We start from the raw sequence: 26805 nt of genomic DNA on the forward strand, positions 1-26805 counted from the left end.
GATACGACTGAACAACTTCACTTTCACTTTCACTTTAGAGAGGAAGGGCCGGGATTTAGATCAGCACTCCCCAATAGTACCTTCTGCAATGATGGATATGTGTTATTCTGCACTGCCCATTACACTCGCCACTAGCCACATATGATATTGAGCACTGACATGTGGCCTGTGAGATTAAGGAAATGAACTTTTCATTTAAATTTAAATAGCTACATGTGGCTATTGGCTACCACACTCAACAGCACAATTCTAGGGTTTTTTATGACAGACCCAAAGAAACTTTTAACAAATTGGATTTTTTAATAAATTTAATCAACAAATATTCATTGATCGTTTACTAGATTCTGAAGGAGAAAATGGGAGCCAATCTGCAGCAACTGTGTGTGCCATGCCAAGTGTTTAGACTTTGTAATAAACAGTGGAAGAGGCTGGACAAGCTATTTTAGCAGGACTGGTCAGTGAAATCTCTCTGAGAGGTGACATACTGAGAGTTGGATGATGAGAAAATTATGGGGTTGCCATTTCCTCCTCCAGGGGGTCTTCCCGACCCAGGGATCGAACCCAGGTTTCCTACATTGCAGGCAGATTCTTTACCATCTGAGCCACCAGGGAAGCTGAAAATTCGACATAAAGGCCCTTAGAACAAGAAGGTCCCTGTGCCATCTACAAGTCTAACTCACTGACTTCTGCTTCCAGAAAGGAAATTAAAGTCCAGAGAGGTAAACACACTTACTCATGGCCACAGAGCTAATTAATAACTTAGGAACAGACTAAATCTCCTAACTTCCGACTCCACACCCTACTGGGTAAATCTGAATCTCCTTTTCCTTGTTGGTTAAAAAGATTATAGCGAGAGACGAAAAATATAACATAGGCAAGGTGTTTAAAATGGTAGCTCTGTTTATTGTTGGATTTGTTTTAATTTAACAGTGTTCCTTTCAAGTAATTATATTATTAATAATAACTGTATTTTTTTTAGTAATACAAAAGCATAACAAAATTTTAGTAATTTAATAATGCAAAAAGCGTAAGACAGGCAATGAACATTCAACTCCTGATTTGTTTTAGGAAATAGCTGTTTGGAGTGAATCTCGGATTTGGGGCTGTGCGACCGACATCAGACACCACAGGCCACTGGTCGAGAGGCAGCCGCTGGCATTACAGATGCTATGGGGGAAGAAATGTCCGACCTCTCCACTACTGGCCTTGCAGCCCCACCTTGTTAAGTGGTGGCAAGCATCACTGTTCTAAGATTTTTTTCTCTCTTCTTCTGAGGAGAGAAAAAAAATGAAGTTATGGTTTTCCCAACAGATAGAGCTGTCATCAAGCTCCTTACAGAAAACTGCTGTAGACAGGAGTTGAAAAGAAGATGAAGGCTTTCACACAGTGTGAAAGTGGAAATGATGAAAAGGGGGCACTAACATCATGTGACCCAAGAGAAGGATTTTTCTGCCTTCAGAATTAGGCCTTCATTGGGTTACTCATCTTTTTATATCATATTCCTTCCCCTCCGCACCTCTGTCCTTTGAGCATATATTTTTGTAAATATTCAGGAAGGAAAAACAATATGATGAATAGTCATAGATTTGCCGGAGTGACAGTGTTGAAATATACATGTTGGCTCTCCTTGCCTTCTCTGTATCACCTTTCTGACCATACCTTTGGCGCTCAACCCAGAAGTCTGGACCCTGAGCCCACACTCTGTCCATTCAGTTGTGTTTGATGACTGCGGAGCCACCTGTGTAATTATTATTAATCAATAGTTTTGTGTAACCACCAGAGTAACACCGCACAGTGAAGTGCTGAATAATTGCAGATTGCATGTGAAAGGGTGACCTGAGAACCACAGCTGAGGCTCACAGCCCCGTGCCTCATCACTCCAACCCCTGCCCTCCACCCGGGGCCAGGGTTCTCTCCCCAGACTCTAGCCCTACCACCTCCCACCGTTTCCATCAGGATATTGCCTCTGCACCTTCCAGACTCTAGTGTTCCCAATGCACCTCGCAGTGGACACAGTGACATACTTGAGGCCACAGGGGTAGAGGGTCCAAGTCACCGAATCTAAGCAAGTGTGGATTCCAGACCTCTCTCTACCACTTAGTTCAGCTTGGGCCAACTATTTCATCTCCGTGAGTCTCCAATGTGAAGCTGGGATAATGTCTACCTCGTAGGATTCTGAAGAATTCTAAAATGTTATTACTATATATAAAATGCTTTGAAACTAGGAAGTACTACTCAAATGAGCACAAGGCATTTTTCAGTACTGTACACTACATATTGTTTTTTGTGGGAAAAGAAAACCTGATGAGTTTTAAATTATATTCACATCCAGCCAATATTTTATAATAAGTGTAGATGGAGTATGATTTTTAAAAATTGTGAATTACTACAATGCTGCTGCTGCTGCTGCTAAGTTGCTTCAGTTGTGTCCAACTCTGTGTGACCCCATTGACGGTAGCCCACCAGGCTCCCCCATCCCTGGGATTCTCCAGGCAAGAACAATGGAGGGGTGTAAATATGAGACTTGGTCGAGCTGACTGGTGTGAAGCAGGAAGTGCAGAAGGGAAAACCTGAAGACAGGAGAGCACTGGGCGAATTCAAGGATCCAAGAGGCCCTTGTGGTTGGAACACAGGAAAGGAGAGGGTTTGGGAAGCTGAAACCGGACAGGCAGAGGGAGAGTCATACACAACTCCTGGAATTCTCTTACGAGAAAGCTGGGAATGTGTAAGACTAGGGGAGGAAATGTAAATAGAAGTTGTAAGGCTGAGAGAATGAACTTACTAGAGAAATTGTGGATATGTGGTCCTTTTAAGCTGAAATAGGATCAATTCATAAATTCTACACTACCATGTGTAGAATAGATAGCTAGCGGGAAGCTGCTGTATAGCCCAGAGTGCTCAGCCCTGTGGCTCTCTGATGACCTGAAGGGGTAGGATGAGGAGCTGGGGTGGAGGAGGGAGGCTCAAGAGGGAGGGAAGTATGTACATGTATAGCTGATTCACATTGTTATACAGCAGAAGCTGGCACAATATTGTAAAGCAATTATATTGTAATTTTTAAAAGAAGTTTTAAAGATTCTAATATCGAAGGTTTATTGTTTCATATCCAGTTCTAACTGTTGCTTCCTGACCTGCATACAGGTTTCCAAAGAGGCAGGTCAGGTGGTTTGGTAGTCCCATTTCTTTCAGAATTTTCCACAGTTTATTGTGATCCACACAGTCAAAGGCTTTGGCATAGTCAATAAAGCAGAAATAGATGTTTTCCTGGAACTCTCTTGCTTTTTCCATGATCCAGCGGATGTTGGCAATTTGATCTCTGGTTCCTCTGCCTTTTCTAAAACCAGCTTGAACATCAGGGAGTTCACAGTTCACATATTGCTGAAGACTGGCTTGGAGAATTTTGAGCATTACTTTACTCAAGTGTGAGATGAGTGCAATTGTGCAGTAGTTTGAGCATTCTTTGGCATTGCCTTTCTTTGGAATTGGAATGAAAACTGACCTTTTCCAGTCCTGTGGCCACTGCTGAGTTTTCCAAATGTGCTGGCATATTGAGTGCAGCACTTTCACAGCATCATCTTTCAGGATTTGAAATGGCTCAACTGGAATTCCATCACTTCCACTAGCTTTGTTCATAGTGATGCTTTCTAAGGCCCGCTTGACTTCACATTCCAGGATGTCTGGCTCTAGGTGAGTGATCACACCATCGTGATTATCTTGGTCGTGAAGCTCTTTTTTGTACAGTTCTGTGTATTCTTGCCACCTCTTCTTAATATCTTCCGCTTCTGTTAGGTCCATACCATTTCTGTCCTTTATCGAGCCCATCTTTGCACGAAATGTTCCCTTGGTATCTCTCATTTTCTTGAAGAGATCTCTAGTCTTCCCCATTCTGTTGTTTTCCTCTATTTCTTTGCATTGATCGCTGAAGAAGACTTTCTTATCTCTTCTTGCTATTCTTTGGAACTCTGCATTCAGATGCCTATATCTTTCCTTTTCTCCTTTGCTTTTCGCTTCTCTCCTTTTCACAGCTATTTGTAAGGCCTCCCCAGACAGCCATTTTGCTTTTTTGCTTTTCTTTTCCATGGGGATGGTCTTGATCCCTGTCTCCTGTACAATGTCACGAACCTCATTCCATAGTTCATCAGGCACTCTATCTATCAGATCTAGGCCCTTAAATCTATTTCTCACTTCCACTGTATAATCATAAGGGATTTGATTGAGGTCATACTTGAATGGTCTAGCGGTTTTCCTACTTTCTTCAATTTGAGTCTGAATTTGGCAGTAAGGAGTTCATGATCTGAGCCACAGTCAGCTCCCGGTCTAGTTTTTGCTGACTGTATAGAGCTTCTCCATCTTTGACTGCAAAGAATATAATCAAGCTGATTTCGATGTTGACCATCTGGTGATGTCCATGTGTAGAGTCTTCTCTTGTGTTGTTGGAAGAGGGTGTTTGCTATGCGTTTGTTCGTGTTCTCTTGGCAGAACTCTATTAGCCTTTATCCTGCTTCATTCTGTACTCCAAGGCCAAATTTGCCTTTTACTCCAGATGTTTCTTGACTTTCTACTTTTGCATTCCAGTCCCCTATAATGAAAAGGACATCTTTTTTTGGCTGTTAGTTCTAACTAACATCCTGTAGGATGTTGCCTCCTTGGGGTTTTTTTTTCTGCACTCAGAATCTCCATGGCCTTTGTGTGACAGGTAGCTCATTCTCCTTCACTTCGCACTTTCCCCCAAGGGCCTTTTAAGTTCCTGGTGAGTGTTGTATGTGGAATAGAAAGATGCAAAGGTAGTGGCAATGAATTAAATTGTTGTTAGTAGGAAGTGATTGTGAAAAGAGGCGTAAGATCTCTGTGACTGTAATTAACTGAAAGTTACAATCACATCATCTAAGGCAAATGGTTTCCCAAGTGTCACCATGTTTACTTAATCCTTTATTTAATATTTCATTCTGAATTTCTAGATGTGGTTGAGAAATTAGTCAGGGACCAATTTACCAAGTCAAGCAGATATTAGGGAAACTCATCCAACAAATATATTTTCCTTGGCCTGGTCATAGTTCGCCTGCTCATCTGATCCAGCATATCTCTTTGGCATTTTTAATTTATTTTTCAATTTGTTAACTGAAGTATAGTTGATTTACAATATTGTGTTAGTTTTAGGTGTACAACATAGAGATTCAGTATTTTTGTAGATTATATTCTAAATTATCACAAGCTAATGGTCATCCTTATGCCTTGTTGCTTGTCTATTTTATATGCAATATCTTACATCTGTTAATCCCAAACCCTTAATTTGTCGCTCCCCCATCTCTGTCTCCTTTTTTGTAACCATTACAAGTTTGTTTTCTATACTTATGAGTCTGTTTGTATATGCATTCATTTGTATTATTTTTTAGATTCTACATATAAGTGATATCACTTAATATTTGTCTTTCACTGTCTGACTTATTTCACTATGCATAATATTCTCTGGGTCTATCCACATTGCTGCAAATGGTAGTATTTCATTCATTGTTATGGCTGAGTAATATTCCAGTGTGTGTGTGTGTGTGTGTGTATCATATCTTCTTACTCTGGTCAAAAATTAATGAAACAAAACAGAGTAAATCAGCTCATTTACTCATTTGATACGGGATGAAAGTAGAATTTCAGTTCAATTCTCTGTGGAAAATAAACCTCAATTCCCTGTGTTAAGAATAACATCTTATAATAATTTAGTCTAAAGTTCTTGAAAACTAGGGAATACATTCTAGAAGTTTTCTGTACTTTATCAAAGCCAAAGAACCTAAAAACCAATTTATCTTCTTTCTCAAAAAAATATGTAAGACAGGAGACATATTCTGAGATGATAGAATCTCAGCCATTTTGGCCAGAGCCACTGTCACTTACTGTCAGTAATATCTGTGGTTAATAGTGATGGCAAGGATGTTAACGTGGGGCACCTATAAGTTCTGTGCTGTACACTTTACCCTTATCTCACAACCATTTGAGGTGGGTTTTGTCAAAATCACAAAGCTAGTGAGCGGTGGACTCAAGATTCAAAGTGATGGACTCAGATTCAAAGTGATGGACTCAGATTCATCACTCTGCTCTTTTCCACCCTGAGGACATAATGGCTGGAAGCTGTGTAGGGCCCAGGACAAGACTGGGCTAGAGCATAGAGAATCACTGGTCACAACAGCCTCTGAACTGTGAAGTGAATTTAGAGACGTCGCATAAACTCCTGGAGGTTTTGCTTTCTACAAAGCAGAAGGGACTCCTGTTTTCCCTAACTCTCATTGTGAAGGCTTGCTATGTAATAGCTGTGAAAGTTTTTTGACAACCAACCATTAAGTCTTATAAAAATAGGGCTTATTATTTCGTATTGTGATCACTATGATGATGTGGCAAGATTCTCCTACGAGACATGCCATGACTGCTCTGGGGTAAGGATTCTCAGAGGAGTCCAATTTGAATGTCACCTCCAGTAAGGCTGAGGTTCAAAATGAATCATCTGATATGCTGACATGCCAGGGAATCAGATAAATCACAGCCAGGAGGCAACAGGAATCATGTATGTTGTGGATATGACTTGATTGATGTAGTGACAGACGTATTCACAGCATCTCCCAGATCCCCAAACACATCTCCTTCTAGGAAAGCTGATGTCTGTGGGAGGCTCCCTCCAGTGACTGCAGTCAGGAATGGATCATAACAGATGGTGAAGTTTAACTGTTACAAGGCTGAGAGGTGGATCAATACTCAGGTGTTCTTCAGAGTGATCTTGCCGACATGGACTCCATGACTCTGACTTGGGCTCCATCATGCCTTCGAACAATCACCACCGCTCAGGCCTTGGGTTTCTAGATGATGGAATACTTCCATAGTTACTCCAGGAAGAAGGACATGGAGGCAAGGCAGTAAGGCAGTAATGCTGTCCACACTTGATATAATCCCAGTGGATTGGTGGGTCTCAAACTCCAGGGAGACTGAAACCTCTTAGAGAACTTGTCCAAAGGCAGATTTCTGGGCCCCTTCCCCATAGATCACTATCCCATTGGTGGAAAGTGGGGCCCAGAACTCTGCATTCAGATAAACACTTGAATAACATTGCAGGCAATGGGCGCTTTCCATTTTCAGGGACGAATGAATGATGATTTAAAGAACCTTAAAGTTGGCTGATCATTACTTAAAATTTTGAAGTTCCAGGCCTACATTTCTAAGTGCCTGACTGTTTAAACACTCCATCTGGTAGTTCTGCCAGCATCCCTTTTCCAAAACATATCCCGAATCAAATCCATCATGTTCCCCACCGAGTCTCTCTTCTCCAGGTGAACCTGTCTCTGTTGCTGATGACACTGTTCTCCTCGGCCAGGCTCAAAACAGCAACCGCCTCTGGTGTGCCGTCCTTCGACAGTCATCCGTGAGAGACCCGCACGGATTCTCTGGGCTCTGCTTTTGCTCTTCCAGCGCTCTCATCACTCTCAGTGCCACAGGCCAGATCCCTTTTCACCTCGTGGCATCTGGACCACACTCTGGAAGCGAATGTTTCCCTTCTTTGCTCATCCTGTAGCTTCTTCCTACAGTGGCTCTGGAAAATTGAAACCGTATCATTCCTGAGCTCAGAATTTCTCCATGATTTTTTTAAAAATTAACTTTTATTGGAGCATAGTTGCTTTACAATGTCGTGCTAGTGTCTACTGTATAGCAAAGCGAATCAGCCGTACATACACATTCATCTCCTCTTTTTTGGCTTTCCTCCCCATTTGGGTCACCACAGACTGCTGAATAGGTTTCCCTGAGCTCTACAGTAGGTTCTTATTAGTTTTCTGTTTTATACATAGAAGTGTATATACGTCAATCCCAATCTCCCAATTCATCCCACCCCCCTCCCTCCTCTTGGTGTCTATACGTTTATTCTCTACATCCATATCTCTATTTCTGTTTTTGCTAATAAGATCATCTATACACTTTTTCTAGATTTCATGATGTTTAATTACTCATGAAAAGTTTCTGCAACCAATTCCTGTGGTTTGCGGAATGTGGCGGCTATTCCACCCATACCACCAAGCGATTCTTGGACACCAGCAGGGTATCCTACAATTCAACTTGATTTTGACTCACTATCTACCCAGAGATAGTGTCAGATTCCACAAATTAAGGGGCTCAGCCCCACAAGATGTCCCTCTACTTTGGATGTCAATTGTAAGTCCAGGTTGTCACCTATGTTTCTGCCCAGCTGGCTGTAAACCAGAGGTATCCACAACCCCTCCCTTGAATCTGATGAATTTTCACATGCAGTCCATAGGACTCAGGAAATCAGTTGACTCACTTGAACAAAAGTTCATGACAAAGGATATTAAAGGATCAGCAGCCAGATGCAAAGATACACAGGGGAGCTCCCAAACAAAGGCACTTCTATCTTCATGGAGTTTGGACTGGGCGTGATAGCATGGGGATGTGTTCTGGTTCACCATTCTGGAAGTTTGCCAAATCCTGTCCTTTTGGGTGTTTATGGGGGCATCATTACATAGGTATGATTGATTAAATCATTGGCCATTGGCCAATTGAACTCAATCTTCAGTCCATCTCACAACTTGGATGTTGATGTAGGGGTACTCTAATCACATGGTTGGCTCCTGTGGCAAAAGACCACCATCTTTAGGTTACATAAAGCTTTCCAAAGTACATCTTTATTCTCTCAATACTTAGGAATATCCAAGGGTTTCAGGAGCTCTGTGCTTGAAACAAGACAAAGGCTAAATATATATTTCTTATCATAAATCCAAATATCACACCTATTAAATAAAGTTCAAACTTACACAGTTCAAAGTCAGGTGTACATGACCTCCCATAATTTTACTCCATATTGTTTGTCTAGCTTTGCTTTCTAATAATTCTTTGAAATGCTTTGCTGTTCACAGGGCTCACTGGTCCACTGGGGACAGGAGGCATAGTGTTTAGGGCCCATCATGCTTTTGGGGATCCATAAAATGTTTTCATTTTTCATATGTTTTCATCTCTTTTAAAGTCAAAATAAAAAATGAATATTATCCAGCTTGGATTATATTCATATTTATAAAACATAATTTCAAATAATTTTTTATGGGAGAAGGAGATAATGAAAACAAAATTATCTAAGGCCCATAAAAGTCATCATGCAGCCTGGCTTTTCATACATTCAACCAATAAATATTAATTAAGCTCCCACTGTTTTTTAGACACTGAGCAAACAGATGTGATCTCTGTTATTAGAGACTTTGGATGCTATTGTTAGACAAGTAAGCAAAGATATTGACAGAATGATTATACACTGTGGCACATGTTAAGATTTAAAGGAGGAGGCACCGAGAGAGATAACATTAGCAGGAAGGAATCCTGCTTGTTGAGGTGGTGGTCTTTTTTGAGGAGTTGACACGGGCTTCCCAGGTGACGCTAGTGGTGAAGAACCCACCTGCCAATGCAGGAGACATAAGAGACACAGGTTCGATCCTTGGGTTATATAAATCCCCTGAAGGAGGGCATGGGAACCCTCTCCAGTATTCTTGCCTGGAGAATCCCCATGGACAGAGGAGCCTGATGGGCTACACAAAGAATTGGACACCACTGAAGCATACTCAAACTCAAAACTGACATAACCACAGAGCTGAAGGATAAGAAGGAGCTAGGCCTACAGAGAAGCGGGAGGAGCATTCCAGCGGAATCTCTGGCTGAGAATTGGGAATCCATGCTCTTGCTCTGTTTCCTGGGTGCTTTTAATGAAGGAGCCCCTGGTCTTGATGATGTCCTTGTCAGATGACACAACCTAAAAAATTTAGCCACAAGTTTGATGCCCTATATCCAAGGGGAGGCTCTGCACAGACCGGAGGAGGACAGTACCTCACAAGCAGGGGAGCACTCTTCCAGGGGAGCTAGGGGGAAGAGCGAGTTCTACCGAGCGTTAGAAGAAGTGGCAACAAGGCATGATTGACTAGGAGGTCCAGGATTTTCTGATAAGGCTCATATTTCCCATCTTCTAGGGTGAGGGAAGCTGGCTAAACATGAATTGGAAGGTTGTGATTGGTGTAGGTTTCCTTGACAGTGAATTTCTCATTAGTGCCGGCTGATTTAGGTTTAGATCTGTGATATGGGCCAGGCCACTGGTGTTTTGTGGGTCCCAAAGTATGAACTGACTGTAGCATCCTCAAACACAGTTTCTCTTGTTTCTGTGATTTTGTTGGTACTGCATCCTCCTGTTAAAATTCTTTCTCCTCTGCCTCCCTTCTCTGGTTTCCAAAGATTTGTTCATTCTCCAAGGCTCAGGTCAAATGCCACCATCTAGTCACTGCTTCCAGGAAACCTTCTCTGACTACACGAGTTGAAGTGATCTTGGGCTCCTTTGAAATTCCAGCTCACTAAGGGGTCTATCCTCTGCTGCCTTTGTCTTTCCTATTTCTCTTAATCCACACTACTTGCCAGTAAATTCCTTGAAGGTAAACACTATTTTATATCTCAGGATTCCTTGAAGCACCTCCATGGTGACCTTCACATATTAGCAATTTAGTGAAAAATTTCTGGACACATGAAAAATGAATGGATGATTCCAAGGCAGATCGTGTCTTAAAATTGTATTCCTTTACTTCCTTCGATAGACCAGAGACCTCAATACTGGTGATAAGACCTTGCATATTTAAAATGATGCTGAGAGAGAAGGAGAGTGATGAATGAGCTCAGGAGGATGTGATGGCTTTTGCAATGATGCTAATAAATGGAACACGGAATCCAGGTCCACTACTTAGGGCTGGAAACTAACTACAAACAAGTAGGCAAGAAAAGTGAACATCTGTTGGGGGGCAGTTGGGGGGAGCATTTGCAATAAATGAAAAGTTTAAACACTCCATATTGCTGAGGGGACAGAAATGTAGGCTTTTTATAGGAGGATTCTTTTTTTTTATTTTTGTGCCTTATTAAAAAATAATTAATGGGAAACCAATCTCCAGAAGTTTTTACATAGTCTGAGGGTCCATGAGTAAAACATACAGAGCTTGACATAGTAGGTGGTCTCCCAGCAGGCTGTGGATCTAAACCAGAGACCTTATAGTGAGCTGTCAGGCTGGGTGCAGTTGTAAACATCACATCGACGGGAGTGGGGAGGAACAACGCAGTGGACTGACTCACAGGATAGCAGGGAGACAAGGAAACTGTGCTCATACTCAAACACATGCCTTGGGTTCATGTTGATGTGTGGCAGAACTGATACAATATTGTAAAGTAATTAGCCTCCAATTAAGATAAATAAATTTAAATTAAAAAAATGTTTCCGTCGTGTCTTTGGTTGCTGGATTCTTAGAAGCATATGGCAAGTGGGAGACATTCCATTCTATCAGAAATACAAAGGAGTAGAGCAGAATCCTAAAGACAAATGAAATGTGCGATGGCAATGGCAGGAGTTAAGTGAATGCTGGAGGTCCAAGGAGATATTTTGAACAACTTGGAGGGTTTTGTGCATTTTTAAAGGATCTTTCTTTGATGTAGACCATCTTAAAAGTCTTATTGAATTTGTTAAAATACTGCTTCCATTTTGTGTTTTGGATTTTTCATTGTGAGGCATGTGGGGTCTTAGCTACCTGACCAGGTGTTGAACTGGCACACCCATCTACTGGAAGGTGAAGTCCTCTTTAAAAAAACAAAACAAAACAAAACAAAACAAAAAAAACACCTTTTTAATTTATTTCTGCTGCACCAGGTCTTAGTTGCAACATTCAGGATCTTTGCTCTTCCTTGCAGCATGCATGATCTTTAGTTGTGGCATGCAGGATCTTTTAGCTGTAGAACGGGGAGCCTCGCTATGGCATGTGGGATCTATTTCCAAAACCAGGGGTTGAACCCAGAACCCTAGCATTTTGACTGTGGAGCTCTAGGCACTGGACCATCAGGGATGTACATGGAAGGCGAAGTCTTAACCGCTGGTTGCCAGGGAAATTGTTTCAAGATTGAGCTTTAACAAGAAGTAAAAGATGGGAAGTTCCGTTCAGTTCTGTTGCTCAGGCATGTCCAACTCTTTGCGACCCCATGAATCACAGCACACCAGGCCTCCCTGTCCATCACCAGCTCCTGGAGTTCACTCAAACTCACTTCCATCGAGTTGGTGATGCCATCCAGCCATCTCATCCTCTGTCGTTCCCTTCTCCTCCTGCCCCCAATCCCTCCCAGCATCAGAGTCTTTTCCAATGAGTCAACTCTTCGCATGAGGTGGCCAAAGTACTGGAGTTTCAGCTTTAGCATCATTCTTTCCAAAGAACACCCAGGGCTGATCTCCTTTAGAATGGACTGGTTTGATCTCCTTGCAGTCCAAGGGGCTCTCAAGAGTCTTCTCCAACACCACAGTTCAAAAGCATCAATTCTTCAGCACTCAGCCTTCTTCACAGTCTAACTCTCGCATCCATACATGACCACTGGAAAAACCATAGCCTTGACTAAATGGACCTTTGTTGGCAAAGTAATGTCCCTGCTTTTGAATATGCTATCTAGGTTGGTCATAACTTTTCTTCCAAGGAGTAAGCGTCTTTTAATTTCCTGGCTGCAGTCACCATCTGCAGTGATTTTGGAGCCCAAAAAGATAAAGTCTGACACTGTTTCCACTGTTTGGTAAAGAATGGGGTAAAAATATTGCCTGATTCCCAAAGGGTCAGAGTCAGTTATCAAAACAAATTGGCATGAGATGTAGTGAAGTCTAGCTAATGGGATGGGGAGCCAATCTTCCTTGATAGAGAAAGTGATTCTTGTAAAGGCCCTAGGGTTACACTCTGAGCACCCAGGCTTGGGCTCTACCCACTGGTATTTTTCTGACTCCTGATTGTCAGCTGTTCATTCAGTGAACAAATACTTGTTGATGACATACTAGATGACAAATACTGTCACAGGGAAATAAAGTAGGCAAAAATCCCAGCCCTATGGAATTACATTCTAAAGGGTCAGTATATTCTTATATCCCAGAGATTCTAAAGGCAGCTTTTAGATAGATTATCAACTAAAAATAGACAATGAAAAAGATAAAGAGGAAAATGTGTAGCATGTCAGTCAGTGACTATACCAAGATGGTAATGGGAGCTTTGAAGAGTGAAGGGATACGGTTTTAAATAGGGTGACCAGAGAACATCTCACCAAAAGGATGATTTTTGAGTAAAAGCCTGAAGGAAATGAGAGGATCAGCATATGGATATTTGGGGGAAGAACATTCCAAGGAGGGGAAACAGTGCAGATGTCCTGAGGCTGGATGTGATTTTTCCTGTGGTCATGTATGGATGTGAGAGTTGGACTGTGAAGAAGGCTGAGTGCTGAAGAATTGATGCTTTTGAACTGTCGTGTTGGAGAAGACTCTTGAGAGCCCCTTGGACTACAAGGAGATCCAACCAGTCCATTCTGAAGGAGATCAACCCTGGGATTTCTTTGGAAGGAATGATGCTAAAGCTGAAGCTCTAGTACTTTGGCCACCTCATGCGAAGAGTTGACTCATTGGAAAAGACTCTGATGCTGGGAGGGATTGGGGGCAGGAGGAGAAGGGGACGACCCAGGATGAGATGGCTGGATGGCATCATGGACTCGATGGATGTGAGTCTGAGTGAACTCCAGGAGCTGGTGATGGACAGGGAGGCCTGCTGTGCTGCGATTCATGGGGTTGCAAAGAGTCTGACACGACTGAAAGACTGAAATGAACTGAACTGAACTGAAGAGAAGGATGTGGCTGGAGCAGAGTATTACAAGATAAGGTCAAAGAGGTCATGGAAACTGATCATGTAAGGCCCCCTGTAAGGATGTTGGCTGTCCTGCCCTTGGACAGACTGTTACCTTGTAATGACTTATAAAGTAACTTATCTTCCCCTGCCTCTCTTTTCAGAGGACTTTGGAGTTCTTCCTCTTTCAAACACTGCTTTGCACACCACCCCCTGCCCGCCCTCCTAGAGCCATCTTCTGGACTTCAGTCAAGAGTCTGAAGTCAGTTCCCACGGGAACTGACTGCTTGACTAGCAACAGCCAATTTGAGTATAGAACTGAGGACCACAGCAATAGAGGCATTCATGTTAAGGGTCTTTGTGGTATACAAAGGCAAATATTCTCCTTTTATCTTCCTGGGATTTCCTAAGAAACAGATCTGCAGTCATAGGCGATGGTAAGAAAATGAAGCACAAATATTGCTTTTATCCATATGTTGATCTATTAAGTGACTGTGATGCTTAGTTTTATGTGTTAACTTGACTAGACGAACAGATGTCCAGATAACTGGTAAAATGTTATTTCTTGGTGTGTCTGTGAGGGTGTTTCTGGAAGAGGTTAGCATTTGAATCAGTACGCTGATTAACAATTGCCCATACCTCTATGGGTGGGTATCAGCCAGTCTAGTGAGGGGCTGAATAGATCAAAAAGGAGAAGGATGGGCAAATTTGCTCTCTTTGCTTGGTAAAACCATCTTGACTTGCCCTCAGCCATCAGTGCTCCTGGCCAGACTCGGATCAGGACTTACACCACCAGTGCCCTGGGTTCTCAGACCTTCTGAGTTGGACTGAATTACAGCATTGGCTTCTCTTCTCCAACTTGCAGATAGCAGATAGTAAACCTGCCTCCTCCATAACTGTGTGAACCAATTCCTATAACAAATTTCCCCTTAAATATAAACAGATATACATATGTATCCTATTGGTCCTGTTTCTCTCTAAAGACCTTGCTGTCCCCATTTTGCCCACTCATTAGTATAATGTCTTCTAGCGACTTTTGATAGCATTTCTCATTGCCTCCTTTCTGAGACATCATAGTCCAAATCACCGTCAACTCTCTTTTTTTTTTAAAACAGATTTATTGAGATATAATTATATACTATAAAATTCACCTATTCTAAGTGTACAATTCAATGATTTTTAGTAATCATTTAGTAATTAAATTGCATTAACTCCTGCTTAAGTTATTGTAATAGCTTAGCACTCCCTGCTTAATTTTTTTTTTCAGTAGGACTTAACCATCATCTGACATAGAATATATTTTACTTACATGCTAGAATATATCCTATGATGTCAGGGATTTTGTCATTTTTTTCATTATCACCATATCCATAGTATCTGCAACAGTGCCTGATGCATATAGTCACTCAAAAATATTTGTTGGATGAATAAATATATCACTGAACAAATGGAACCTGCTATTCTCTTGGACGAGTATAAAACTCCTCACCCTACCACCTGGAGGAGATCTGTGATGGGTCAATACCAGTGGAATAATGAGATGGGGTAGTCATAGGTAGACACTCTCCTTCCCCCTTCATGTTTTTCCTTTGGGTTTCTCTCTCTCCTTACATTCTCTAGTCATCAAAGTGGTAGGACCTGAGGATCAGGACTGGATGTAGATCTTGAGGAAATTGGCTACTGCATTTGACTTTGACCCAGACTGCTTGGCTGCCTTTTCCAGGCAAAGCAATCCCCCCCTGGCATTAGTTGTCCCTGTGCTGCCAGTGGAGGTTAACGTCCGGATGTAGAGCGCAAGAGCGGGCTGAAACTTCAAAGAAACAAACAGCTTTGCCCTGTATCCATACTTTTTCCTCCTAAACCTGAAGAGGTAGTCTTAAGTGGCTGGTTCAAGATTGGGTGTTCACAATTCCAACCAAACATCACTCCAACTTAGCACAATTGACGCTGTCTACTCAGATCTACATCTTGACGTAGCTTTGAAATTTTAGGTTTATTCTGCTTTGGAGAGCTATATTATACAACAGCTTTAGGGAAAAAAGCATCTAATATTTACTGAGTGCTTTTCATATGATAGCAAGATATTTCACATGTATCCTATATATTAGATGCTTTACATACCTATATATTTAATTAGTTAAAAGACTAACTAATATTTTTCTTTTACTCATTAATAGTAGGCCTAAGTTTTATAAACCACTCTTACATGGGTGTGTATAACCAACTGGAGCTTGGAGGAGTGATCTGGGCTAGGGACAGCATTTAGAGTATCAGTTATAAAAAAATGATAATTAAAGCTATAGGAATAGATTATATGCTCTGGAGAGTGAGAAGAAGAGAGAGCCTAGCTCAAAACCTTAAGAAATTTAACTTTTAATGGCTGAGTAGAAGACAATGAGCCTGGAAAGGCAGAGAAGGAGCATCCAGAGAGGTTAGAGGTAAACAGGGAGGGTGTTAAACCCAGGAAGGTGTGTGTCAGCTTTCTGAAAGCTTGTAACTGTCATAACAGAGTTTGTTTTGGGGGAGTCTAACTCCTAGTAAAGTATTTGTCATTTAATTAAAAATCATCATTAAGTGGGTGGTTCTGAACTTGTTTTTGACACTAGATAAATAGTTCTCAGCCAGATGTACCTACAAGACTGGAAAGATGTAGATTTTTGCATTATTAAGACACTGTGTCCAGCAAAATTATTTTTTCACTCCAATCTTACCTCCCCCTCTAAGTGTGACATACCCTTTCCAGAAGCTCTATTATTCATCGATGGCTTTTTGGTATTCTAGTAGTAAATTTGAATATTTGATGTTAGTGAAACAAGATGACAAGCATTGTACAAAAAATGTGGAATTATTACTGAACCATTCTTGAGGATGAGATTATTATTCTTGTGTTTAATGCTAGTGACAGTAAATTCCCAGTGAAATTTTATTTTATAGCTTTAGACTCAGCAACAAATTTATTTTGTTCATTCACTCACTCATTTATCCATCAAATGTATGTTAAGTGCCTACTATATGCTAGACACTAGGAATGTTACGACACATCAGGTGTGATTCTCAAGCCTTGGTATGCATTGAAATTACCTGGAAGACTTGCTAAAAATACATATGCCCCAATCACCACCCCCATATTCAGTAGGTCCCAGGGTAGTTTCTGTGAATTTCTGTATGACAAGCTCTGTGTGATCCTGATGTAGTTTGGAACTATTTTCTATGTAAAGGCATTTAGTGAAAAACTTAAATATAATAAAATATAAGAGGTATCAGATACAAGTACAGACAGCATAGAGTATATATTAAATTTTGTTACATTTGTATCTCCCTACAGCAGTAGATGGTACACTCAACAATATTATTGCAATTTTAAGCTCTAATGGAATTTTTTTGTTAGGGCTTTAAAGCCTTAGCAAAATGGTTTATTTTCATTAATATTGCAGAAAATGTTAATGTCCCCATAAACGATCATAAAGGTAAGAGAATGCTGTAAATGTACACATATCATTATATCCATGCATACAGTTTCCCTTATAGGAATGAGGCAGCTTCTACTTAAACAGTGGGGAGCACATTCTGCGGTTGTTACAGGACTAGTCCTCTCGTAAATGAAAGGCTTCTTTCCTTTTCTTTTTTTTCCTTTGTCTACTAGGCGCTTTTACAGCCTGTTGATACAAACAGCATTAGAGGAGTATTAGCAGTTTCTAAACCCCCACCAATAGTGCAAAGTGCAAAACTCTATGTCTTGCATTGAGGAAAATAAGCTTTCTTTAAAAGAATAACTGGTGTTTTCTCATTAAAATGAGGCACTCATTCACTGTGCCATTCACAAAGAAACTTAGGCTGAGAAGGATGGATCAATTCCACTTTCATTGTAGGGAACCTAGGATGTTCTTTGACTACAAAATTGAGTAGGAAGAGATGTAGATTGGAAGCAACTATTTAATAAATCTGATTTATAATTGAATGAAAACAGCACAGGAAATTTGAAAAAAGTTCTAGAACTTCTTCAAAATGGTGCTTCAAAACATCTCTTCTGAAATAGATTTAAAAAGTGCAATATCATGCCTACTGACCACCAAAATTCTTGATTTTCTTCTCTTTCTTGCGACCACAGATAAGCTACACTTCCCAGACACCTTTGCATTCTATACATGGTCATATGCTAAGTTCTAATCCATCGAGTGGAAGTGGTACGACGTACACCTCTTCTAGGCTTGAGCGATAGAGAATACCCACTCTGGTTCTCCATGTACCTTCCTGGATGGTGATACCCAGGCAGATTTGAAAGTCACAGATTGAAAATTGCAGGGCTTCTGTCAGCCTGGGTTTACGAAGAACTATATGGAGCAGGGACTTCCCACCCCCACACTTCCCCATCCCAATGCAAATGAACTTTGCCTGAGAAGAAATCAGCTTTTACCCTGTTAAGCTTCTGAACTGTTGGGGGTGGGTCATAACATCAATTAGCTTACTTGAAGTAAGACAGGGTGTAAAAATGTAGGCACCTCTGTATCATGAGATGATGCGCTGCTTATTATTTCTGGGCCCAGAGCCCTAAATATAGTCCCATCATTCTCTTGCAGAAGTTGCCTTTACCACAATCCCCACTGAGAAAATTCTGTAGAAAAGACTCCTCTGGCTCCTGGGGGCAGTGCTTAGGCTGTCAGGAGTACTCTAGTCCTGCAAAGACAGTTTAAAGCCAACATTTCTCTTGGTCAGTGGGACATGGTCCTAGCAGCACACAGATTGTAAAGTGTACAACATTCTTAACTCCAGCATCTGGAGAAACCAGGACTAGATAGAGGGAACCAGAGGCATAGCCACAATGGAGCACAGCCTGCATGCAGACAACAGAGCACCGGGCCACCTTTTGGGCCCCTCAGTTGCACTTGCCACAGACCGGCAGGTACTGGCATTAAAATTTAAGAGAAAATCCTCCTGGCTTTTAAAAAGTTTTACTGCATGGAAGTTAGACACTGAATTTCACAGTATTCAAAGGCCCACTCCTTATGAAAAGAGAGATCTCCCTTCCCTTTTAAGATAATGACTGAGCCCCCTCTAGATCATCTCCCTCCCACAGAAGCCAGCCTTTCACACGCCAACACTCTGCCCACAGTGATCGCTTTCCATGGGGTAGCTATTTATGGCATCGCCTATTCCAAATACAATCTCAGTGGATATAGAAACTGCTTAAGAATTTGCAACCTGATTTTATTTTTAATTTAGGCTTGGTTTATATCCAAAATATTCCTCCAAGCCTTAAAGCTTTTCAGCCATTTTAGGTACTTCTCTCTCCCTCCTAAGTCCATTAAATAAGATAGCCACCACCCAAGCAACGGTGATTCTGTATCAGGCAGTATGCACGGCTTTTACATACATTATGCTACTTAATCTTCATATGAGATAAATATTATTCTTATCCCATTTTGTATATGCAAAAACTGAAGTAGCAAAAGGTTAAATAACTTGAGCAATCTCATATAACTGAAAGTGTATGAAAGTGTTAGTCGCTTAGTCATGTCTGACTCTTTGCAACCCCATGAACTGTAGCCCACAAGGCTCCTTTGTCCACTGGATTTCCAAAAGGCAGGAATACTGGAGTGGGCTGCCATTCCATTCTTCAAGGGATCTTCCTGACACAGGGATCGAACCTGTGTCTCCTGCACTGCAGGCAGATTCTTCACCATCTGAGCCCCCAGGGAGGCCCTCGTATAACTAACTACTAAAGAGCAAAACCAGAGTTCAAAGCATTCACTGCAGCCCAAAACCTCTACCCTTTATCAATGTACTCCACTGCCTCTGCTTCTGTTTAAATTTTGCTCCTAGAAGACACCTCTTGAAAGAGTAGTTGATCCTTCAGAAGGACCAATAAATAATTCCAGTTCATCAGTATTTATTCTCTGTACCTTTTTTTTTTTTTTCATTCCAGCACTTGTGGAATTTGGGAACCTCTTACCACGGCACCAGTGTTCATCTCTCAGGTACCTCCCTTCTCTGCATCTTAGCAGCTCTCTGGCATGGTGATCATGGGGCTGTTGCTACAGTCTTCCGGAAAGAGAAGCTTCTTGGCTCCTGCACGTTCTTAATGCTCAGGAGAAGAGCTGCGCTATGGGGCCAATCTGTCACTGGCTCTATATTTAGCACCATCTGCCAGGAATATTTCAAACTGCCTATTTTTGTATGTGCCGGTTTGTGCAAATGTGACTGCTCCACCGCTAGTTCGTGGGAAACCAGGGGCATTAAGTGGATGCTCCGGGTTTTATGTTAAGTGTTGTGAGTCAGCCCTTCAACCAACCTTCAAATGTGACTTGGGAGAGGATGGAGGCAGGGTTTTCCCAGGGTGTGAGTCCCAGGGGTCTACACTTTCAGTGACTCAAAAGCAATCCAGGGGTGGCAGCTGCAGAGGAGGCGGAGGGAAGTTCTGGGTTTGGGGAAGAAATATAAAAAGCCCAAGGCTTCTGCAGCATCCCTGAGGCAACATACTGGCTTTTCCCATCTCAGAGCTCCCCCATGCCAGATCCATAAATCATTGGGCTGACTCTTTCAGCCTTAACCAAGCCCGTACTGCCTTTGTGATCCATCTCAGTGAAAGATAAGGTCTCCCATTTACTGAGGGCTTCAGTTTCCAGTGCTGACATTTATAAGCATCAGTTCACTTCGACCATACTTCATCCTTATGAGGGAGATTCTAGTCTTAGTCCCAGCTTAGAGCCTAGGAAACTGAGGCTGAGAGAGGCTAAGGGACTCACAGAGTCAGAATCCAAGCTTGGACTTACTGAAACCAGACCGTGATCATCAGCCAGACTACGGTTATCATACTTACCAGTTCTGTATCTCCTACCCAGTCAATCTCTCTGCAACAGACACTGTAAATTTTTTTGCCTATTATTTCCATCTTCAGCTTGTTTTCCAGATTGAATGTTTGACTGCATTTGAGAGTTTCTGGCCATTGGTTTGTTATCCAGCCCCACTGTGACTGTGTTGACTGCTCTAAAAACCTCTCCCAGATTGGGCCCAGAAATGGCCCAGTGAGACAGGGGGCTCTTGGTTTTGCCCTCAGCCTTGAGTGAGATGTGTTTGATGGAAGCAGTTGAGAAGCCTTATAAGAGTCTGCCCCAGCTGCAGAGGTGCAGAGAGAAGAATGGAATTTGTCCTTGTAGATGACAAGTGTTGTTGGAATAGGAATTGCCACAAGGGATGGCATGGGACTGGAGCTGAAAAGACTGACGGGAGTGCAGTTCATTAGCTCAGCTGACCTAAGTGACTTATTAATCTTCTAAGTGACTGAATCCAGGCAGATTCCAAATTGTGATAATAGGAAAATATTGAAAGCTATATGGACTTTTTTCTGAGCACAATTCTTGAGGATGACCAAGCATCCTAGGCTGAAAGTTAGTTGTACGCATGCTCTGGTTTTGTAGGTTGGGAAGTAGAGGGACTGCCAAACATGAGTGGCACAGAAATAGAGATTAGAATTCAGACCTTTTAATAAACAATTCCATATCCCCTCTGTTTCAGTTGTTTCCTCTTATATAACAAGCCACGCTTAAACTTAGGGGCTTAAAAGAAGAACAATCATTTTCTTATGATCTGTGGATGTGGGAAAGATTGAAGGCAGGAGGAGAAAGGGATGACAGAGGATGAGATGGTTCAGAGGCATCATTGACTCAGTGGACATGAGTTTGAGCAAACTCTGGGAGACAGTGAAGGACCGGGAAGTCTGGCGTATTGCAGTTAATGGGGTTGCAAAGAATCAGACTTGACTTAGTGACTGAGCAACAATGAGGATGTGGGGGCAGCTGTCTGTCTGGTCCTCACTAGGGTCTCTCCTTCAGTTGCAGCTGGACAATGGTTGGGGCTGGAGTCATTGTAAAGTCTTCTTCACGTATCTGGAAGTTGATGCTGGTTATGAATTGGGACCTCACCTCAGCTATGTTTCAGGACATCTATACGTCATCTCTCCACATGGCCTGAATATCTGCATAGGAAGAGGGCTGTGTTCTCAGAGGGAGAGACCCAAGAGAATGAGGCAAACTCTATATCTCATCTTTTATTACCTCACCCCAGAAGTCACACAGTGTCACTCTATAGTCCCATCATGGTCCAGGCCAGGCCAGATTCAAGAGGATAGAATACAGACACATTCCTCAAAGGGAGGAGAATCAACATGAATTTTTAAGAAAGCCATGTGAGATGGGATATATACTATGGTGGACATTTTTGAAAGATGCAGTCTTCCATATCAATCACACTGGACTAGGGAAGAACTTGAATTTGGGAGAAATTAGATGAGGGACTATAGCCAGGATTATGTGCCAGAGGGCTGGAAGGGCAGGGGAGAATCAAGACTCCAAGCAATTCCTTCTTACAGTCAACAAGTGTTTACTGGGTACTTCTCATGTGCCAGAAATTGGGGATACAACAGTGAGCAAGAAGCAAGGCCCTCGCCTTCACGTAGTTTATAGTCTGGTGGGGACATGATAAACACCCGCTCAAATAATTACAGTAACTGTAAAGTTGGGTAAGAAGACTGACAATATAAGGGTGTATGTATCTATTTTAGATAAAGAGCTTAGTGATGGCCTCTCTGGGGTGGGCAGACACTTAAGTGGATGAAGTGAGGCATGCTAACATTTGGAGGAAGGACATTCCAGCCTGAGGGAAGAGCAGGTACCAAACCCCTACGAAGGATAAGTCTGAAGTGTTCAAAGTATAACAGGAAGCCCTGTGGCTAGCATGGAGGGACTGAGTTGGAGTAGGGTAGGAAATGAGGTATAAGAAGTTACCAGTGGTTGAAGCTTAATTTGCGGCAAAATCTATTTCAAAACATTTCATTTGTGAATGTTTGCTCCCCTAGAAGGACAAATCCTCCCTATTAGAAAGTATCCATCATGAATATAGGCTTCCTGTTTTTGAAATGTAAATGACCATGAGTCCCTTTGGGGCAGAGCTGACTGAATACAAATTTCAGAAAACATCTCTGACATGAATGTAGAAGCATCTGGCTCCCCTCAGGGTAACTTCCCACCACTTACCACAGCCAATCTGGTCTTTGTCAGGGCATCTTCCTTTTCAGGGTGTAACTATGACAACAGAGTGTGATGCTGATGCTGCAACTCTGCAGAAGCCCTCTTATATGCACACACGATGCTGTCGGAACATAGAATTGTGAATCAGGTTAGTGTCAGCCCCTCCCTTTGTAGTGAACAAGTTATCTGCTAGTTGATTCCATTAATGTTTTATTACTGGCTTTGTTTTTACTATGACTCTTTTATAATAAGATGATTAACATGTTCTATAATCTATGGCAGCATTTCCCAAATTAATTTGATCAAGACCCCTGTGTTAGTTTTCCATTGCTGCTGTACCAAATCACTACAAACTTAACAGCATAAACAACACAAATGCCTTATCTTACAGTCTGCAGATTAGAGGTCTCATGATGGTCTCTACAGGCTAAAATCAAGGTGTCAGCAGGGCTATGTTCCTTTCTTGAGGCTCAAAGGGAAGAAACATTACCTTGGTCATTCCAGCTCTTGGCAGAACAGAATTCCCTGTGGTTATAGGACCAAGGTCTCCAAGCTCTCCTTGCTAGCTGAGGGCTATTCCCAGCTTCTAAAGGCTGCCCAAATTCCTTGGCTCATGGCGCCTTCCTCTATCTGCAAAGCCAGCAGTGGTAGGTTGAATAACTCACATGTTGAATGTCTCCTCCATGTTCCTCTGTCTCATTTCTCTCTGACCACAGCCAGGGAAGACTTTCAACTTTTAAGAACTCATATGATGAGACTGGGCCCACCTGGGTATACCAGGATGTTCTTTTCATCTGAAGATCCATGCCGTTAGTCACATCTGCAAAGTTCCATTTACCATGTAACACAACACAGTCACAAGTACCGTGGATGAGGGTGTGAACATCTTTGGGAGAGTCATTACCTACCACAACCTTCATTCCCCAACCCCCATGGAATACAGTTTGGGAAGCACTGTGGTAGAGGACTGAATTCTAGATAGGAAAGAAACTTGTTCTTTAGAGGCTGTTAAAATAATGAAAGCACTGAGTGAGCACAAGACCAGGTGAAGCTGGAGCCAGGGGTGCAGAGGAATAGATTTCATGAAGGTTTATCTTCTTGCTTAGCCAGAGTATGAATCAGGTAGATTTTCTGATTGGGCTGGTCTATCAAGAACTTCTGCTTCTAATGCCAGAAAGGAGAGGAAGGTGTTACCAATCAGGGTTCTTGGCCTCCTTAATTGATAGAAATAGATCAGAGGCCAGGCAAGAAATTCAGGTGAGGTTTTATGGGGCCCCTGCTGCAGCAGAAGAAAGTGAGAACAAACAACAGTTTCCCTTTCTTGTTCACTCCCTGGAGGGAGGGCAAGCTTGTTCCTTATACGATTTGAGATAGGGGTGTGTCCAGGGGTCAGGGTAGAGGAGTGGCTTAGGTGGTTTGCCCACCTGTTAGGTGGTCTGCCCACCCATTAGGTGGTGTTGTGTGCAGGGGGCATGCGCAATACCCTGCTTTTGTTCCAGGCTCTTCAAAAGTGGCAGCTGGGTGTTTTGGTCTCTTTGTATCTTTCGTCCAGAATTTGACCTAACTGTACATGCATGCAGTTACTTTTTTAAAAATATAAATTTATTTATTTTAATTGGAGGTTAATTACTTTACAATATTGTATTGGTTTTGCCATACATCAACATGAATCCGCCATGGGTGTACACATGTTCCCCATCCTGAACTCCCCTCCCACCTCCCTCCCCGTACCATCCCTCTGGGTCATCCCAGTGCACCAGCCCCAAGCATCCTGTATCCTGCATCAAACCTGGACTGGCGATTAGTTTCTTATATGATATTATACATGTTTCAATGCCATTCTCCTGAATCATCCCACCCTCTCCCTCTCCCACAGAGTCCAAAGACTGTTCTATACATCTGTGTCTCTTTTGCTGTCTTGCATACAGGGTTATCGTTACCATCTTTCTAAATTCCATATATATGTGTTAATATACTGTAATGGTGTTTTTCTTTCTGGCTTACTTCACTCTGTATAATTGGCTCCAGTTTCATCCACCTCATTAGAACTGATTCAAATGTATTCTTTTTAATGGCTGAGTAATACTCCATTGTGTATATGTACCACAGCTTTCTTATCCATTCATCTGCTGATGGACATCTAGGTTGCTTCCATGTCCTGGCTATTATAAACAGTGCTGCGATAAACATTGGGGTACATGTGTCTCTTTCAGTTCTGGTTTCCTTGGTGCGTATGCCCAATAGTGGGATTGCTGGGTCATAAGGCAGTTCTATTTCCAGTATTTTAAGGAATCTCCACACTGTTCTCCATAGTGGCTGACTAGTTTGCATTCCCACCAACAGTGTAAGAGGGTTCCCTTTTCTCCACACCCTCTCCAGCATTTATTGCGTGTAGACTTTTGGATAGCAGCCATTCTGACTGGTGTGAAATGGTACCTCATTGTGGTTTTGATTTGCATTTCTCTGATAATGAGTGGTGTTGAGCATCTTTTCATGTGTTTGTTAGCCATCTGTATGTCTTCTTTGGAGAAATGTCTGTTTAGTTCTTTGGCCCATTTTTTGATTGGGTCATTTATTTTTCTGGAATTGAGCTGCAGGAGTTGCTTGTATATTTTTGAGATTAGTCCTTTGTTGGAGAAGGCGATGGCACCCCACTCCAGTACTCTTGCCTGAAAAATCCCATGGATGGAGGAACCTGGTAGGCTGCAGTCCATGGGGTTGCAAAGAGTCAGACATGATTGAGTGACTTCACTTTCACTTTTCACTTTCATGCATTGGAGAAGGAAATGGCAACCCACTCCAGTGTTCTGGAGAATCCCAGGGATGTGGGAGTCTCATGGGCTGCCATCTATGGGGTCGCACAGGGTCGGACATGACTGAAGCGACTTAGCAGCAGCAGCAGCAGTCCTTTGTCAGTTGCTTCATTTGCTATTATTTTCTCCCATTCGGGGGGCTGTCTTTTCACCTTGCTTATAGTTTCCTTTGTTGTGCAGAAGCTTTTAATTTTAATTAGGTCCCATTTGTTTATTTTTGCTTTTATTTCCAATATTCTGGGATATGGGTCATAGAGGATCCTGCTGTGATTTTTGTCGGAAAGTGTTTTGCCTTTGTTCTCCTCTAGGAGTTTTATAGTTTCTGGTCTTACGTTTAGATCTTTAATCCATTTTGAGTTTATTTTTGTGTATGGTGTTAGAAGTGTTCTAGTTTTATTCTTCTACAAGGGATTGACCAGTTTTATCAGCACCACTTGTTAAAGAGATTGTCTTTGCTCCATTGTATATTCTTTCCTACTTTGTCAAAGATAAGGTGTCCATAGGTGTGTGGATTTATCTCTGGGCTTTCTATTTTGTTCCATTGGTCTATATTTCTGTATTTGTGCCAGTACCATACTGTCTTGATGACTGTGGCTTTGTAGTAGAGCCTGAATTCAGGCAGGTTGATTCCTCCAGTTCCATTCTTCTTTCTCAAGATTGCTTTGGCTATTTGAGATTTTTTGTATTTCCATAAAAATTGTGAAATTATTTGTTCTAGCTCTGTGAAAATACCGTTGGTAGCTTGATAGGGACTGCATTGATCTATAGATTGCTTTGGGTAGTATACTCATTTTCGCTATACTGATTCTTCCAATCCATGAACATGGTATATTTCTCCATCTATTAGTATCTTCTTTGATTTCTTTCACCAGTGTTTTATAGTTTTCTATATATAGGTCTTTAGTTTCTTTCAGTTCAGTTCAGTCACTCATTCGTGTCCAACTCTTTGCAACCCCATGAATCGCAGCATGCCAGGCCTCCCTGTCCATCACCAACTCCCAGAGTTCACTCAATATTCCTAAGTATTTTATTCTTTTCATTGCAATGGTGAATGGAATTGTTTCCTTAATTTCTCTTTTCTCGTTATTAGTGTATAGGAATGCAAGGGATTTCTGTGTGTTGATTTTTTATCCTGCAACTTTACTATATTCATTGATTAATTCCAGTAATTTTCTGGTGGAATCTTTAGGGTTTTCTATGTAGAGGATCATCTCATCTCATGCAGTTACTTTCAGTCCTATATAGTTTCCTTGTATTTTGTTGCCTGAGGAGAAATGTGCC

The 26805-nt window shown here is 41.9% G+C and overlaps 1 protein-coding gene across 2 annotated transcripts; it reads right to left on the reverse strand.

Annotated features, from left to right (window-relative positions):
• Nucleotides 1–882: 882 nt before the first annotated feature.
• Nucleotides 883–19740, reverse strand: LOC132657474 (uncharacterized). Of its 2 annotated transcripts, none has more exons than XM_060396198.1 (2): nucleotides 19639–19740; nucleotides 883–7567 (listed from the first exon to the last, which is right to left on the reverse strand). In XM_060396198.1, exon 2 carries the CDS (start codon nucleotides 4078–4080, stop codon nucleotides 3079–3081), a length of 1002 nt encoding a protein of 333 aa, XP_060252181.1. In that variant the 5' UTR covers nucleotides 4081–7567; nucleotides 19639–19740; the 3' UTR covers nucleotides 883–3078. The 2 variants fall into 2 exon arrangements, with proteins under 2 accessions (XP_060252181.1, XP_060252182.1); XM_060396199.1 differs by having other exon boundaries at nucleotides 19589–19740.
• Between the last annotated feature and the right edge of the window lie 7065 nt (nucleotides 19741–26805).

This window comes from Ovis aries, chromosome 12 (assembly GCF_016772045.2).
Source record: "Ovis aries strain OAR_USU_Benz2616 breed Rambouillet chromosome 12, ARS-UI_Ramb_v3.0, whole genome shotgun sequence".
Classification (NCBI taxonomy): Eukaryota; Metazoa; Chordata; class Mammalia; order Artiodactyla; family Bovidae; genus Ovis; species Ovis aries.